This window comes from Gymnoscopelus microlampas (assembly GCF_963454915.1).
Source record: "Gymnoscopelus microlampas genome assembly, chromosome: 23".
Classification (NCBI taxonomy): domain Eukaryota; kingdom Metazoa; phylum Chordata; class Actinopteri; order Myctophiformes; family Myctophidae; genus Gymnoscopelus; species Gymnoscopelus microlampas.
The window spans coordinates 14,585,738-14,603,237 of NC_139960.1; the positions used below are offsets into that span (position 1 = coordinate 14,585,738).

Here is a 17,500-nt window from a genome sequence, read left to right on the forward strand (position 1 = left end):
CCTCCCCCACCGGCCCCGCCCTGGACAACGCGGCCAGCGCCGCCGGCGCGGGTCCCCGCGGCGGTGGGTCGGTGGCGGGGGTGGCGGGGGGATTCGGAGGGGGCGAGGTGGCAGCCGACTGCGTGCGGGCGCGCTACCGGCCGGTGAGCGTGCGGCGCGCCATCGGCACGGTGGTGATCGCGGGCGTGGTGTGCGGCGTGGTGTGCATCATGATGGTGGCGGCCGCCGCCTACGGCTGCATCTACGCCTCGCTGATGGCCAAGTACCAGCGGGAACTGAAGAAGAGGCAGCCGCTGATGGGGGGCGGCGACGGCGGGGAGGACGGGGCGGGCGGAGGGGGAGGGGACGACCGGGAGGACAGGCAGATCTCCTCGGTGGCCTAGGACGTTGGTTCTCAGAGTGGTGGTGGTGGGGGGGTCCGGCAGGGGGGACCACCCCCCCCGGGGGTCCTTCTTGGGGAGGTACCAGGGGGTACCAGTTAATATTAGCGTCACAGTCATTTTAACTACTTCCGCCATTTTTAATACTTTGGCTGTTCAAAAACAGCAGATCTGCAAGCTCATAGTGCCAGAGTGCCGCACTATGAGCTTGTAGATCTGCTGTTTTTGAAAAATCCCTGGCACAAAATATTTTTGAGATAGGGGGAGGGGAGGGGTGTCCGCAGCCAAATACGTGTCATTTTGGGGGTCCTTGACATGAAACAGTTTGAGAACCACTGGCCTAGGAGGCGAGGAGAAGAGAGGAGAGGAGGAGAGATCTCTAAAAGGGCTGACAGTGAGGAGAGAGAGAGAGAACAAAAGAGAGAGAGAGAGAGAGAGAGAATGATGCTGTCTCTCTCATATCAGCCAGCTCTCTTATACCATCTTTCTTCCATTCCATCATTCTTCCTATTAGTATTGTTTTGACTTTCTCCTGTCTGCATTCTGGTTTTAACAGTTTTTTTTTTCCTATATTCCCTTCTTCACCTCTGCCACTCTACTCCCCCCTTTTTCATTCACGTCATTCTTCCTCTCGTTCTCATTCTCTCCACCTCTCTTTCTGACATAATAATATACGCCCACTCCGTCCTGACGTCTCTCTGAGTTGGACAGTGTTTCTACTGCAGTATCTAGTTAGCAGGCATCTCTCTCTCTCTCTCTCTCTCTCTCCCTCCCCCTCTCTCTTCCTCTCTATCTCCCTCTCTACCGCCCCCCCCCCCCCTCTCTCCACCCACTACTGCTGTACTGCAGAGGTCTGGACAGACAGACAGACAGACAGACAGACAGACAGACCCAAACACCGCGATCAGAATCAGCTGCACAGTCAAATCCTGAGGGTTTATTTAACTGCGAGCGTATACAACTGAGTGACCCCGTGAGGGTCCATTTGGTTACACGTGCACACTCTCAGAGTTACAACATGGATAAATAACAGGAGGATCTTACTGTGCATCAAACTCAGTCATCCATCCACACAGTTCATTCACAATCACGTCAAGGTCAGTGCTGGAAAACTAGAGGTGAAATTCACAGGAGAATAGTGTTAGTATGACTATGATACAATGCTTCCTTCCTACACATTTATCAGTCTGGTTGTAAAGCAGATTCTTCATTTTTTAATATTCCGTCAGAGATTTTATGTCTTGTTTATTAACCTCATTGTTAGTGCAGGGCGAGCATTGTTATACTACCGTGGTACTATTTTGACAGTATTATTACCCAAATATTTCATAATGTGATGATGTGATGATGTCACTGGAGGGGGTCATATGTGTTGTAATGTTAAGACTTTTGGTAGGTGACGCCCATACAGTAGTCTTCCCTTTATCGCAGCATTTTGTTTATTCCTGATTATTTTACTTTGCGTTTTCTTTTTGACAAATTCAATACATTATCATTAATAACATTACTAATATCAACACATTTTTTATTTTTTGGCTGATCGTCACTACCAGCACCTTTTCTCCCACTCGGTCTATCCGAAGCCACTAGGGTCCCCCTTAACTGTCCGTCCCAGCCCAGGACCCCCTCACCCCCCCCCCCCCCCCTTAGCCTGGCCTGGGACTGCCGGGATGGCCCCTTCACCTTCCACACCAAAACCACCTAATGCTGGAACCTACATGTTGGATAAGAGATATTTCCTCTCCTCCTCTTTGTCAAAGAGAACACTGGGGATTTGTAAACCGTACGTTGTTTGTTTTGTTTTGTTTATATTTGACAATACACGGTGAACGTAACATGGTCTTCTTCAGCCTGAAGCTCCACATTTCTTCCTACTCAAAATGAGACTTTTGTTGGGACGTTTACTGTTTAAACCCAACCGCAGCGACAGGATTGGTTCGACAAACTGACCCCAAAGTCAGATGTTTGTGAATGATGTTATCATAGGGACACTGGTAACAGTGGAACGTCTTCCCTTATTCAGAGCAGGTCTTATAGTTCTTCTCTGAGGCACTTGGATTTTATCCTATATGATGGATGGTGGACACAGACTCTCTACAGGAAAAGAGATTCAATCACCAATGGATCTGAACAATGAACTGGACTGAAAAATAAATGAGTCGAAGCTGGAATTGTAAATGATTGGATTCAGCATTGTTCCTCCTCAGGGAACATCCCTCGTTTCGATCCGAGACCCACAGACATGAAAGATCGATTGGCTGAACAATGGTTAAGTGACTGTTGCCACGCCCACTTCTGACAGAACAATCTCGGATCGATCTTCACTCTCAGTTCACGGGGGAACAAATCAGTCCAGCTGAGTTTCTGATTTCACGTGGACCAGGCTTCTACACAACTATCTCAATGAACTAAAACAGGGACATGTAAGAGAGAAGAAACTAAGCTACTGTAGCAAGCTAGCTATCTCCATGGTCCACCTCCGGATGTTAAAAAAAAAAAAAAAAACTACAGATGTTTTTATGTTGGTTGTATGAAATGAAGACCTAAAGACTTGGAGTACTGTACACTTAATGCTTTAAAACCAATACAGCATTTCTGGTTATCAAGAAACCGGAATCTGATTGAAGGGTGAAATTCAATGTGAAAGGAACATGGTTCAACCTGAACTCTTTCTCCTAGGACTACAAAAGCCTACCCTGATAAGGACAACAAACTCCAGAATCCTGCACTTTATTTATCCTTATCAGCCAACCCCCCTCCCTCCCTCCCCCAACATTCTCTTCCTTTCCAAGATGGCTGCCATGCCCCGAGGGATTATAAAGAATGAGTGATTAAATGGACAGACGCTGCTATTTTACCTTTCCCTTTTCCTCCCCTCCTGTTTTCTCTCCATCGCGGTTCCTGTGTTTCACAAACACCCCCCCCCCCGCCCCCCCCCCCCCCCCCCCCCCCCCCTCTCTCTCTCTCTCTCTTTCCTTCCCTCCTTCTGTCCATCCGTAATTGTTGCTCTTTGTGTTCTGTTTGTGCTTAAAAGTTATTACGAACGTCACTTTGTAAACATTTGAATAGAACTTGGGAGTGTCTGGTGTGGGTGTTGTGGTAGTCTGCTGTCCTTCATGTTGTCTTTATCGAGACAAACCGTGTGAAACCGAAGAGGAACGGACAGGAGGAAGGCCATGCTGGAGGCCAGCACGTTAACCAATAATAATATATCATCAAAGGACAAAGAAGAGTTGTTTTTCTGAAATTCTATTTTTAGTACATTTCTACGTTAATAATTTGCGTGGATATCGTTGGTGACGTAACGGTCACTCTCCAAAACGTTCACAGGGTTTAGTGGTTGTGTTGCCTGTCATTCACATACGAGGAATCTTTTGATATTTGATTGCTTTAAGATCATTTTTACGAGACAGGACAGCTGAGAGCGAAGGTTTAGGAGACGCAACGCCAACCTATGAGGGATTTGAAGTTGGCATCGTCACTTATGTGGTACACGTACAGTGGTGGGAAAAGTACTCAAATGTTTTACTTAAGTAAAAGTATCAATACTGCAATGTAGAAGTACTCCGTTACAAGTAATAGTCCGGAATAAAAAAATTACTTGAGTAAAAGTACAAAAGTATTGGTATCAAAATGTACTTAAAGTACCAAAAGTAAAAGTACTAAAAATAATTGAAACAGCAGATACAAGCTCACAACGCGTTGTGAGCTTGTAGATCTGCTGTTTTCAAATAGCCGTGGTATAAAATAGGGCTAAAGTGGTTAATGTATGTTTTGTAATATTAATTCATATCTGCAAAGTAACTAGTAACTAAAGTTTTCAAATAATTGTAGTGGAGTAAAAGTACAACATTTGTCTCTGAGACGTAGTGGAGTAAAAGTAAAAGTACTGCAAATTGGAAATACTCCAGTAAAGTCAAAAAAATACCTCAAAATATACAGTACTTGAGTAAATGTACTTAGTTACTTTACACCACCATGGTACACGTACGGTAGGTTGATGTGGCCCTAGTTGAGCGGGCAGAGAGACCATCTGGAAAATGGAGGGTCGCAGGTTCGACCCTCACCTCGCACAGACAGCCCATGTGTCGAAGTGTCCCTGAGCAAGACGTTTAACCCCTAACGGCTCCCCTGGGTGCCGTTACTAATAACGTCCACTGCTCCTTATACTGTAGTTAGGATGGGTTTAAATGCAGAGATTGAATTCTAGGTACTTGTTGACCCATTAAGGCCGGGAAAGCATCTGTGTCATTTTATATTTTAACCACTTTAACCATTATCTTATACTTTGGCTATTCAAAAATAACATATATACAAGCTCATGGCGCGGCACCGAGTGCCGCGCCATGAGCTTGTAGATCTGCTTTTTAAATCATGAACATTTGTTACTCAAATATTTGCTTTTGCGGATTCTACAAATGTCTTCTAAAACAGTTCTTTGAAAAAAACGTATCTTGCTATAATATCAGTGGATCACAAACTTTTTAATGTCACCCCCAAAATTAAACGCATTTGGCCACGGAGCCCCATCTCAAAATATGTTGTTCCAGTTACCCCCAGAAGCACATATTTGAGTTACAAAAAATATATGTATTCAAAGATTTGCACACATTTTTCACGATTTTTCAAAAAAAAAATTAATAGCCCAAAGAAATCTTAAAATGACACAGACGCGTTCCCGGTCTTAATGGGTTAAATACCCAAACAATAAATGAACGGGGACACAATTATTGTACAAGAACGTAATCAGCAAACTGACTGAGCTACCAGGTCACTCAGGCAAATCCAATGGACATAAGAGAAAACCATGTACCGTTTGTTTCCACTGATGACAGTTTGTCTCCAAAACATCTTTAGAAATACGCTGATGATGGACTTTTGTTGTGTATTGTCCTCCTAAGAATCTCTCCCTGTCTACTTTTTGATTGGCTAATCAGACCTTCATAGTGTGTTACAGTATGTTCTATTATCTGAGTATGCTACAGATAAATATCATTATCTTGGTGTCTAATGTGGCGTGTGAACACCACGTTTCCCACTTAACAGATAACTGTTGTTGTTTTTTGCATAATGCCTGTCTTCCATTTTGTTCTATGACTTCTATTTATTGACTTCTATATTTTTTGTTTGTTTGGACTGTACATGTTTGTTGTTTTGTTTGTTTCTTTGTGTTAAGTGGTTGGTTGGTTTTATTTTTTTTGCTAGAGCCACGCAGAGGAAGAGTTTGGCTGGGTTGCTGCCTTTCGTCTAGAACCTTCTGGCGTTCCACAAAGAGGGTTCTCTAGTTTAGAACCTTATAATGTGCCACCAAAGAAAAGTTCTAGCGTGTAGAACTATCTGGCGTTCGTAATTCACACATTTCAGTGTTCTACATAGTTCTATTAATAATTAACTGCTGGTAAAACATGTCCATCATTCAAACTGAAACAAAAACATTTCTGCACTCAATCGACGTCAGTGTTTTCGATGTCAAAGGTCACACAACAACCATTTTATACCTCATAGTATTATTTAGAAATATACTTTCTACTTCTGTAATTATAGAATTTTGGGCAGGGCAGGAGATACATTCCTATTCCATTTTTACTCATTTTTGCTATCTAGGCAGTTTGTGAGCTCTGGATTAGTATTATATTTACACCCATCAGCACAATAATTCGTTTTAAGGTCCGATCATGGCAAGGTCAATAAATCAGACGGTCTAGATGTTCAAAAGTGATATATTTCTCACATCACTATCAGACATACAGCAGTTGGCAGCAACACACTTATGAAAGGCATCAACCAAACTGTTTCTACAAATGGCTCTGGGTACGTTGTCATCTCATCCTGTTGGTCTGAAGTTATTGTACTGTTGGTAGCTAAGTATCTTAGCTAGCTGAGTCCTGTTCCTATAGACTGTGTGTTGAAAGAACAATAAACTATAGTTTGGTAATGAAAACTACAGCTCCCCAATGATGACTGAAAAAAACAACAAAACAACAACCACGCTACATTAAGACTGCATTATCCAAAACATGTCATACTCTGTATCTGAAGACTAGTAGAATGACACTAATTAAAGGGATATTTCAACCCCAAAATGACTTTTTTCCTATAGATTAGGTTTAGGAATGCGGGTTCCTAAACCCCATGGTTTAGGAACCCGCATTCCTAAACCAATAATGTGTTGACCGGCAGCGGTTCCGGTAGGAGACACAAAGAGTCTCCTTTGTGTCTCCTACCGGAGCCGCTGCCCTACCAGTCCGCTGGTCATCAAATTATTGGCTTAGGAATGAGACAAAAACTAAAAAATATCCATGAATTCAAGTCTCCATGGGGTGACTAATCGATAGAAAAGGTAATGTTTTGGGTGAACTATGCCTTTAAGACTGCATTATCCATAAACACAAGCTGTGCTGTGTTGTCGATGAAGCTGGATGATAAGGTGTTTTAGTGATGAATTTGATATGAATTCAATAAAACATGTCATACTCCTGCATCTGAAGATTAGTAGACTGACACTAATTAAGCACTGAAGTCCCTGACATGAGTCAGGTTCATTCTGTGCAGACAGAGCAGAGAGTTTAGAGCTTTAGAGAGACATGGAGGTAGACTGTGGGATGTGAACCCCCTGGGTCACAATTATTCAAAGATTTGCACTCATTTTTACAATTTTTCAATAGAATTGCAGATTTACAAGCTCGTAGTGCGGCACTGAGCTTGTATATCTGCTATTTTTTAATAGCCCCAAAAAAATATAAAATAATGGTTATAGCAAAAAAATCTAAAATAACACTGTATGCGTTCCGGATTGAATGTGTTAAAAGGGGAATCTCACTTTAAGCCGCTTGAACTCTTGCATCCCTACTCTGGGGGGAACATTCGCCAATATCATCAGATCTGCAAGCTCACAACACGTCATCTTAACCACTTTATCCATTTATATGTTGGCTATTAAAAAATAGCAGATCTACTAGCTCGCAGCGTGTCATGAAGTGAGCTTGTACATCTGCTATTTTTGAAAATATTTTAACCCAAATATTCTCTTCCGGGGGTCCCTGGCACAAAGGATTTTCAGATGGGGGTCCGCGGTCAAACATATATCAATTTGGGGGTCCTTGGCACAAAAAAGGTTTGAGAAGCACTGCTTTAGGTTGTCAGAACAGAAACCCACCTCCCCCAGATCCCTGGTGCAAGTGTCATGATAACAGATATTTGAGCAGAGACACACACCCCTTAAACCAAAACCATCTCATGTTTGTGTCAACAATGTTTAGTACGTGAATCACGTCTGTTTATACACTCTGTTGTCAGTTTTGGACATAACGAGGTTTCCACCCGACAGCAATGTAATGAAATGAAAAAACAAAGATGCGAAACATTTCAATAGACCATTGTTTATCAAAAGCGGCCACATATAATATGCCTAGGGTGTTATCCTGCCTGAGCTGTTCCTGCCCGAGGTGTTATCAAACTGTGGGCAGGCAACATGATATACCTGCCCTCAGGCAATGACAAATGCTGATGATAAAAGACCAAGAAAAAAAATAACACATTGAAGTAGGGAGCTCCTTGAATGCAACAACATATTTGTAATGCTGTTAAAGCTGTGCATAGAATGCAAACAGCACTTATAAGCACAATGGTAGAGGTTTGGTTTACCTTTCCATGATGCTACTCCAAATATTGGTGAGATATCTTCAATAGTTGATCAGTTGATTAAAAATGGATATAACAAAATATCCTCCCAATTTAACATTGCACAGTGAAACATGTCTCAAAGTCACTCTTTTAGCAGATAAACCCAAAGTAGATTCTGACAATGAATAACATTGCAAAACCCGGTTCTGAACTCAACTTCCGATTGATTTTACTATTTGAATCTGTGGATTCAATCCGGGTCTTCTTCATAGCTAAATCAACAGGAAGTTGACATCTTTATTTAAAAACAATTTAAAAAAAGGGAATTGTAGTGTTATATATTCACAGAATCCACTCTGAGATATCTTTCACCATGCATTGTAAGTCCAAGAGGAGACTATTTTGGAACATATTTTTTTATCAAATGATCAACTATTGAAGATAAATGACACAATGACGAGTGTCAAAAACATTAACAATCAGAGGAAACATGACAAATGTAATTCCTCATTGACTACTTTTAGGAGCCATGGTGTCCAGGTGATAGATCCACTTGATCCTCATGACACGATATAGTCTCCACCTCTACTAGACAGGGTCAATTTTCAGAGAAGCATAACCCCGAAGGCATTTCGTGTTTATTTTTGGTATACAACATTTCTAGGGGTATTAAGGGGTGCTGAATCCAAATCTGCTGTATACCCAGCGCAAAAATGTCAATTAAGGCCTCAAAATTGAGAAATTCAACATGGCCGCCAGCGCCAGGACCTCTTTCCAAAAAAACAGGTGCTAAACCCACATTCTTTATTCTACTGACATGAAACTTTGCACAGAACATCTGCACTTATGGGGGAAGAAAGTAGGAATATAGCTGGGGTGCAACCATGAGAGTAACAGGGTGTTTTTGACTGTCTAACTGTAATCTTTAATAGGCGAGGATACAAAAATGACATTTCTTCAGTGTTTGCAGGTATACTACAGCAATTTGGTAATAACTGTACAGTGTTGGACACCAACATTGGAATCCCCCAAGTCTTAGCTTTCTTCAGGTACCACGTTTATGCCAGTAGCCCTTATAAGTCTGGATATATAAGCATTTTAGTGTAAGCATGCTGTTTTATAGTAGGGTCCGAAAGTGAGGTTCTGTGACCATCCTTTGGCAAGTATGTTTTTACGATTGATTTGACCTCTATGGACCCTTTAGAAAAGATTTAGCCCCCAGGTCCCTCCCAAAAATCCCGGCATTTTTTGCTAGACAGCCAAATTCAAAATGGCGCCCGGCGCCATCTCTAAAAATTAACTTTTGATCTGGATGACCTAGAATCATGTATGAAGGCACTTTTCCATACAAGTCAACCATGAGGATTCCAAATCTGACACAATTTTAATTGTCAGACCTCGTTTTGACTCCGAAATTCAAGATGGCCGACATCCAGTACAGTAAAAACTTATACCCAGGGGGCAAAGAACCAGATGGGCTAGAAATAAAAACTTGGTGTCTATTTCATGGTTTCAGAGCATGAGAAACTCAATGGAATACTTATCTTTATGATTGGGTGTGTCTGGACCTTTAATTTGCATATTTCCAAGATGGACGCCACGCGAAAATGAGTTTTACTATGACTTTTACAGTGACAGCTTACTGTTATGGCAAAAAGTCTGCTTTTTAAGCAATATGAACACATTTGGTCAGTTTGCGCTTTAATTTATATGTTGTCAATATGGCTGCAGTCATAAATAATGTATGGTATTACATTTTCCATTTATTGATTTATAGATCTATAGTTGTGGGGATGATTGCAGAGAAAAATCGGAGAAAAAGCCCACAATGTACCTTATGTATCATAAACTAAATACAATATAAACAGACACATGCACACTCCAAGACTTGCCAAAAACTTCAACTTTAGGGCTATACAAATTAACATAGTGGTATGCATTCAAGTAACATAACAAAAGATAGACTACTTAGTGACAAATAGAGTAAAAGCGGAGTTGAGGTTGCCTACAAAAGGTTCATTTTGACCTCTATGGTTCAGTCTTGCCTGCTTCTAAAGCCAATGATACTATGGTACAATGCTATTCACGGTCACTGTTGTCATGTTGCACTGATCCTGCTGCATCGTGTCTCCAGTCCCTGGCAACGGCATCCTAAGTAGAATGGAATTGCCTTCTTTGCACGGGAACAGTTTTTCTGGCAGCCTTTGATACAGCTGCATGATACTGCCTTGTTCATTGACACAGGCCAGGCTGGCTCGGTAGATGCAAGGGGGACTGCATTGCTAGCACTGAGAGAACATCCATACTCTGTGAAAGAAGGAATTTCCGGCTTGGCGATATGTGCACATTTATCTATTATGGTTGCTAGAACAGCTCTTCTCAGGTGCAGGTCAAAGGAATTATCTGTCGGGGGCAGCAGCTTTAAGAGGGTTGATCTATTATTGAGGAACTTTTTACACTCTAAGCTTACTCAGGTCAAAATCCTCCTGGTGGTCCGCTTTGGATGTATATACAGCAATTGTGAGGTCTCGTGCCTGATTGATGGACGTCATCTGAGAGGGAATCATAAGAGTTTTCACCAAACTCCTCAAGTGCAGAGATCCAGACGCATGATGGCATTGAACCATGCCTTCTTCCCAGTGAAGAAGGGATAGCTGGTGGTACAGTATCTCTGCCACTTAAACTATGGATAAAGGGCAGGGCACGACACTGTGCGAGACCCAGTGCTGATACCATTTGATGGATAGGAAGGTATGAATTTTGCTCTGTTCTCACCCACAGCTCTGGAAGGCATTGGAGATGGGTTGCTGCATAGTAAAGGCACATGATGATGATGTCTGTGTCATTGGCATGGATGACAGCGCCGCCCATGGCTGCTGTGGTGTTGGGGAGTGTTGTTTCTGTCTGTTGTAAACTGTGCTCCGCTGTACCAAATGAAATTCCTAACATGTTCACATGTCATGGCAATAAAGTCTTCTGATTCTGATTCTGACAACTCTGTCAACTTTGTCATTCTGGACACTGTACAGGGTGTGGAGTATTATTCTTGTATCAGCCTCCTGTTGTGTGGATTCTAGTGCAGGGACATCTTCAATAGACCCCTCCTTGATCACCACACTCCTTGTCTCTTCTTTAAACCCCCCACCCAGGTAAAGATGTGTTGGACCAAGGGCCGACTTAAGTTTCTCATTTTCACACCATTCGTCACAGAGGAAACTCAATAGGTTTGCCTTGTTAGCTGACACAGCAAAAAACTCCTGAGGATCTGGAGCTGTGTAATGCATACTGACTTCATATTCTTTGGTAGGTTTTGGTCAAGCATATCTGTGTTCTTGCTCAGCTGTCTTAAGACTAGGTCCACAGTACCGGTCAAAACAGAAGTGAATGATCTCTGTGCCAGCAGGCACATCATTCAACAGCAGACGTTGGTATCGCTCAGCGATTGTTCCAAATGCTTCACCTTTCAGGAACGACCAATGGCGCATGGCATACATGGCATCAATAACTACTGCTGTTTTTCTGTCTTCTGTAGGCAGGTCAGGGATACATGCAACTTTGGTCTCCTCTTTCAGGACCTTCACAAGGCTTGCCTTGGTACCTGTTCTCATCCTGCCATCTTCCTGGAAGAGGGAAGGGGGGAAGTCACTGCACTCGTGGTTGCCTATAAAGTCAACAAGGTTGAGTTCTCCACCACTGGCTATGATTAGGGTCATGCGCAGGAGGGCAGTAATTTCATTGCTCTTGCCAGGTGCTGAGGTTTTCCCCTTAGATTGTTTAGATTTTGTGTTTTGAGTGTAGAAAGTGTTAAGCTTCATTATTCTTGTCTTCTTCTGTTCACTGGACAGTGACTCACACAGTGCCTTCAGACCCAGTTCTTTCACACTCATCAAGTCGTCCTTGACTGTGGATGTGGAATCAGCACACTGTCCTGTAGATATGTTGATCATGGATGATGTGCTCACTGTAAATGGGTTAGTCTCCACTGCTGCCTTGACTACCATCTCTGCATCCCGGATTACACGACTCTGACCAGACTCATGGTGTGGGTCTGCCATATTGACAACACATACATTAAAGCTCAAACTGACCAAATGTGTTCATATTACTTAAAAAGCAGACTTTTTGCCATAACAGTCAGCTGTCACTGTAAAAGTCAAAGTAAAACTCATTTTTCCGTGGCGTCCATCTTGGAAATATGCAAATTAAAGGTCCAGACACACCCAATCATAAAGATAAGTATTCCATTGAGTTTCTCATGCTCTGAGACCATGAAATAGACACCAAGTTTTTATTTCTAGCCCACCTGGTTCATTGCCCCCTGGGTATAAGTTTTTACTGTACTGGATGTCGGCCATCTTGAATTTCGGAGTCAAAACGAGGTCTGACAATTAAAATTGTGTCAGATTTGGAATCCTCATGGTTGACTTGTATGGAAAAGTGCCTTCATACTTGATTCTAGGTCATCCAGATCAAAAGTTAATTTTTAGAGATGGCGCCGGGCGCCATTTTGAATTTGGCTGTCTAGCAAAAAATGCCGGGATTTTTGGGAGGGACCTGGGGGCTAAATCTTTTCTAAAGGGTCCATAGAGGTCAAATCAATCGTAAAAACATACTTGCCACAGGTCACAGAACCTCACTTTCGGACCCTACTATAAAACAGCATGCTTACACTAAAATGCTTATATATCCAGACTTATAAGGGCTACTGGCATAAACTTGGTACCTGAAGAAAGCTAAGACTTGGGGGATTCCAATGTTGGTGTCCAACACTGTACAGTTATTACCAAATTGCTGTAGTATTCCTGCAAACACTGAAGAAATGTCATTTTTGTATCCTCGCCTATACAAAGATTACAGTTAGACAGTCAAAAACACCCTGTTACTCTCATGGTTGCACCCCAGCTATATTCCTACTTTCTTCCCCCATAAGTGCAGATGTTCTGTGCAAAGTTTCATGTCAGTAGAATAAAGAATGTGGGTTTAGCACCTGTTTTTTTGGAAAGAGGTCCTGGCGCTGGCGGCCATGTTGAATTTCTCAATTTTGAGGCCTTAATTGACATTTTTGCGCTGGGTATACAGCAGATTTGGATTCAGCACCCCTTAATACCCCTAGAAATGTTGTATACCAAAAATAAACACGAAATGCCTTCAGCATTTTATACAAGCACATTTTCTGAAATTCTGCCTAGTCTATACAGCTTTTTCATGTCAAGGACCCCCAAATTTACACTTATTAGCCTGTGGAAACCCCATTTGAAAAGATATGCCAGGGACCCCCATAAGAGAAGATTTTTACGCCTTTGGCAGTGATTTCCAACCATTTTCATTTCATGGACCCCCAGTTTGACATGCATTAGGGCTAGGCACCCCCATTTAATGTCATTTCTATCTCTGGGACCCCAATTTATATTGTAAAATCAATGTTAATTTAACTCTGAGAGTGTACAAAAATGGAACATTGGTTCCATTTGTACACTTTCAGAGTTACAGAACCATAAGGGTCGATTTGGTTCCTAACTATCTATCATTTAGCTGGGGACCGGGACCCCCTGGAACTCCCTCAAGGACCCCTTGAATGAAACGTATGGACCAGAATCGTAGATTAGAAGCCGTATGGACACGTTCTATGAAGTGATTCACTACCAGAGGAACAGAAGTGTCTTTTCTATGTATGCTCTGTGTTCAGTGACACAAGTTCTCAAAACACAAGATGTCTTTTACACACATATATTTTGGGACATGGGTAAAAGGCAGAGGACAAATTTCACGTATATGCAAATGTATACTGCCACTCCCCAAAGGAGAGGGGAGGGGCCACGATATTATCATGATTATTATTATTATTAAGAGGTTTTGTTCATCATTGATAAGAACAGCTGAATGGACCTCCAAGCTCACAATGAGGTTGGAGGTCAATAGGGGGTGGAGCCTGGAGTCAGCAAAACCAGCTAACTCCGGTGGACTTCGCTGGTTTAGCTGAACATTTGAGGATCCAATGGAGTTAGCTGGTTTTGTCAGAAGCGCTTTTTAATGCTTTTCATTGGTTCAATATGTTTTTTAACCAAAATGGAGTTAGCTGGTTTCCGCCGGACAGCAACGATATGCACCTTGCGCACAGATTTGCCGTCACGGCCGGTGTGATCCCATCGCAGGACGGTCTCTAGTTTGGAAAATGTTTTAGTTTTTGTCTAGTTTTTGTCAACCAAATATCATAAGATTATAGTCGACTAAATCTACAGTTGATTTAGTCGACTAAAATGTATTTTGGCGGTGCCTTGATGGCTTCGTAATGGCTAATTTCACACTAGGTTGCATGCTGAAAATAGCCGATCTACAAGCTCACAACGTGTCGCAGCGCGACGCGTTATGAGCTTGTAGATCTGCTACTTTCAGAGCGCAACACCCGAGTGCAACCAAATATAAAATTACTTCCCTCACTAACATTTTAGTCTAGTTTTTATTTGTTGACAAAATTGTCAATATATTTAGTCTTAGTTTTAGTCATCAAAGCTTAGTTTTATTACGTTTTTATTTAGTTTTCGTCAGTGAAAAAAGATAGTCGACGAGCATTTTTCGCCATAGTTTTAGTCGACGAAATCAACACTGTTCCGAACTAGTTTCAGTTTGAAGGAGCGAGGGTCAACGTGCTGGCCGGCGTCCAGGGGGCAGGATGGTCAGACAGACATGACTAAAAGGGATGCACTCTCTGAACTGACCCGTGATCAATCTATTATTATAGAGGGTGCAGATTAATGTGGGGCCATAGTTGTCCAAAGCCATTATGACACGTATAAAACTAGACGAGCATGTCTCCTATGCCAAACTTGGCAGCAATCCCAACAGAGGGTTATCGGAGGGGAAAGATAAATGACAGACAGTGAAGATGGTTAATTCCATTAGTGTTCCCTCCGATGGATTTATTACCGACCTGTGTCCTCTGCTGTCTTGCACAGCAACTTATTTTTTGTTTAGTTCGAAGGGGATGTCTATAAAACAGATCAAAAGGGGTGGCCATGGCAGCAGTGCTAGCGCCCCCTACAGCCATTCTGTATGGTGGCAGGTTTGAAAAAATAAGTCCTTATTTTAGCAACAGTTAATCAAATGAATCAATTTAATTGATTATCTGTGTTTTTTTAACACAATTTGTCGATTTGTCATTATAGGTCATTACAACACGTTGTATGCTGGGCGGGACAACGATGGGTCTCTGCTATATATGTAGTGTCTTGAGACAACTTTTTGGTGATTCGGCCCTATGATAACATTGAATTGAATTTAAATGGAATCAGGCGAGTATGCTCAACTGGAAAAGAATACGCCTCTAAACAGGGTTGCCAGATCTGCTTATTATAATTTCCCCGCAAGATTTTATTTGAAAATAGCAGATCTACAAGCTCACAACGCGTCGCATCGCGACGCGTTGTGAGCTTGTAGATCGGCTATTTTCAAATAGCTGATGTATATGTTAAAGTGCGCATGTGGCCCATAGTCGCTTCTTTTGGGCTGGTTTTCCTAGACCTGGTTGCTTGTTTCTCTCACAGAATCTGGCAACACTGGCTCTAAAGCTCAGGATATGATGGTTAGATTAATTCCCCAACAAATGAAGTATTTTATTCAGATAAATGTTTTTAAATAACAGATTAAATCGATGTGTTGCTTCACAGGGAGTTATATATGCAATACATACAGTATATAACGCAGATTATTATTGTTACATCTCATATTATACAAGAGTGAAATTCTTCTGGTTTTGGTTCCTCAACATTGTAGCTGCAAAAGCAACAGTGTGTGTGTGTGTGTGTGTGTGTGTGTGTGTGTGTGTGTGTGTGTGCTGTAAAATACCCCATGCCTGGGGAACTGGTATATCATTGAACACGGACAATTATAGAACCAACAAATACAGCCTCTGATCTACGTTTCTGGTCCACACGTCTAGTAAAGCCTGCTTCTCGAGGTGGAGGCTATAGAAGCGTGTCCTTCTGCGAGCTGAGGATTAAGTGGATCGATCATCCTGACACCATAAAGGCCCCTAAAGGACTCAATGTGGAATTCCACTTGCCACGTTTCCTCTGATTGTAGCTCTGTGGTATCGTATTATTTTTTTACTCTTTACCGCACCTGTGCATGGTCTGTATTATGAGTTCTACTATAATCATTTAGAGGGTTAATAATAAATACTTTATAGCAGTGGTTTTCAACCAGTGGTCCGGGGACCACCAGTGGTCCTTGGGTATTCAAAAATAGCAGATATACAAGCTCATAGCGCGGCAACGAGTGCCGCGCTATAAAGTATGTCTACAGCATGCTGTGTTCCTGGCTTCATAGGTGCTGTTTGAAGTCTGTGCACAACTTGAACAGCACACATTTTGTTGCATTCAAGAAAGTTACTACTTTGATATGATTTTGGGCATTTACATGGCGGGTTCCTTGAGCAGGGAGGTTGCTCGTGGTGCCATGTCAGCATGGGCAATCTATCTACACTGATTAGTCAGCAGTTTAACAATTTCTATATCCCTCAATTGTAATCTCTCTCTCTCTCTCTCTCTCTCTCTCTCTCTCTCTCTCTCTCTCTCTCTCTCTCTCTCTCTCTCTCTCTCGCTCTCTCTCTCTCTCTCACACTCTCTGTCAGCTATATTTACATACCGCCAGTCAGTACTGTCATTCAAGTATTCACACCATACTAATCCGCACGCACACGCACACACACACACACACACACACACACACACACACACACACACACACACACACACACACACACACACACACACACACACACACACAGCACGTTCTCCATCTATCTCTCTTTCTCCCTGACTTGTAAAGCCAACACAACCTCAGTGCCGTCAGAGAGATAAAGAGACACCTGGTGGAGAGCTATGCTTACTACAACCATTCTAGATGCAGTCCAAAAGAATTCAACGCACAACACATCCAAATAAAATGCAACAGTTGTGGGGGAAAAACAAACAAACATAAAGAGAGAGGATATCTGCACACTGCTTTGAATGCCCCCAAAGTGATTTTAACATTTTAAAAGTGCACAACGTTTCAACTGAAACAGTCTTTGTCAGGTAGGCTACACGACGCAGACGGTTTCTGTCGAAATGTTGCACACATTGAAATTAAAATAACTTTGGGAGCATTCTAAACAGGGTGGATATCATCACTCTTTTCCCTTACAATGAATGCTAATACTGCTACTAATACTATTCGTGCCTATGGAGATCAAGGACCAGTAAAGCACCAGTAGATGACAGGTCAACCACCAGTAGAGCCCCGATACAACAACAGAAGAAAGAAAAATTAAAGAAAAGCACACACGCACTACGTTTCATATGCCATTGTTTTGTTTCGGAACTGGTGTGCACGCACTCACAGGGTCTTTCTCTTGGGACACGGGGTGAGGCATGCCAGAGGCAGGTAAACTAGCTCTTGACTGTGTGTGTGTGTGTGTGTGTGTGTGTGTGTGTGTGTGTGTGTGTGTGTGTGTGTGT

General features: G+C 42.3%; 2 protein-coding genes across 2 annotated transcripts in view; one reads left to right on the top strand and one right to left on the bottom strand.

Moving 5' to 3' along the window:
- The window catches only part of LOC311040030 (leucine-rich repeat and transmembrane domain-containing protein 2-like), a gene marked incomplete at its 3' end in the record, with an annotated part of 27,174 nt that extends 26,791 nt beyond the window's left edge, over nucleotides 1-383 (top strand). The window contains exon 7 of the mRNA XM_084050103.1: nucleotides 1-383. This exon is cut by the window's left edge and continues 195 nt beyond it. Within this exon, the coding sequence (XP_083906229.1) occupies nucleotides 1-383 (383 nt within the window).
- LOC311039551 (voltage-dependent calcium channel subunit alpha-2/delta-4-like) overlaps nucleotides 1-17,500 on the bottom strand; it is a gene marked incomplete at both ends in the record, with an annotated part of 133,173 nt that overhangs the window by 69,241 nt on the left and 46,432 nt on the right. The window lies entirely within an intron of this gene.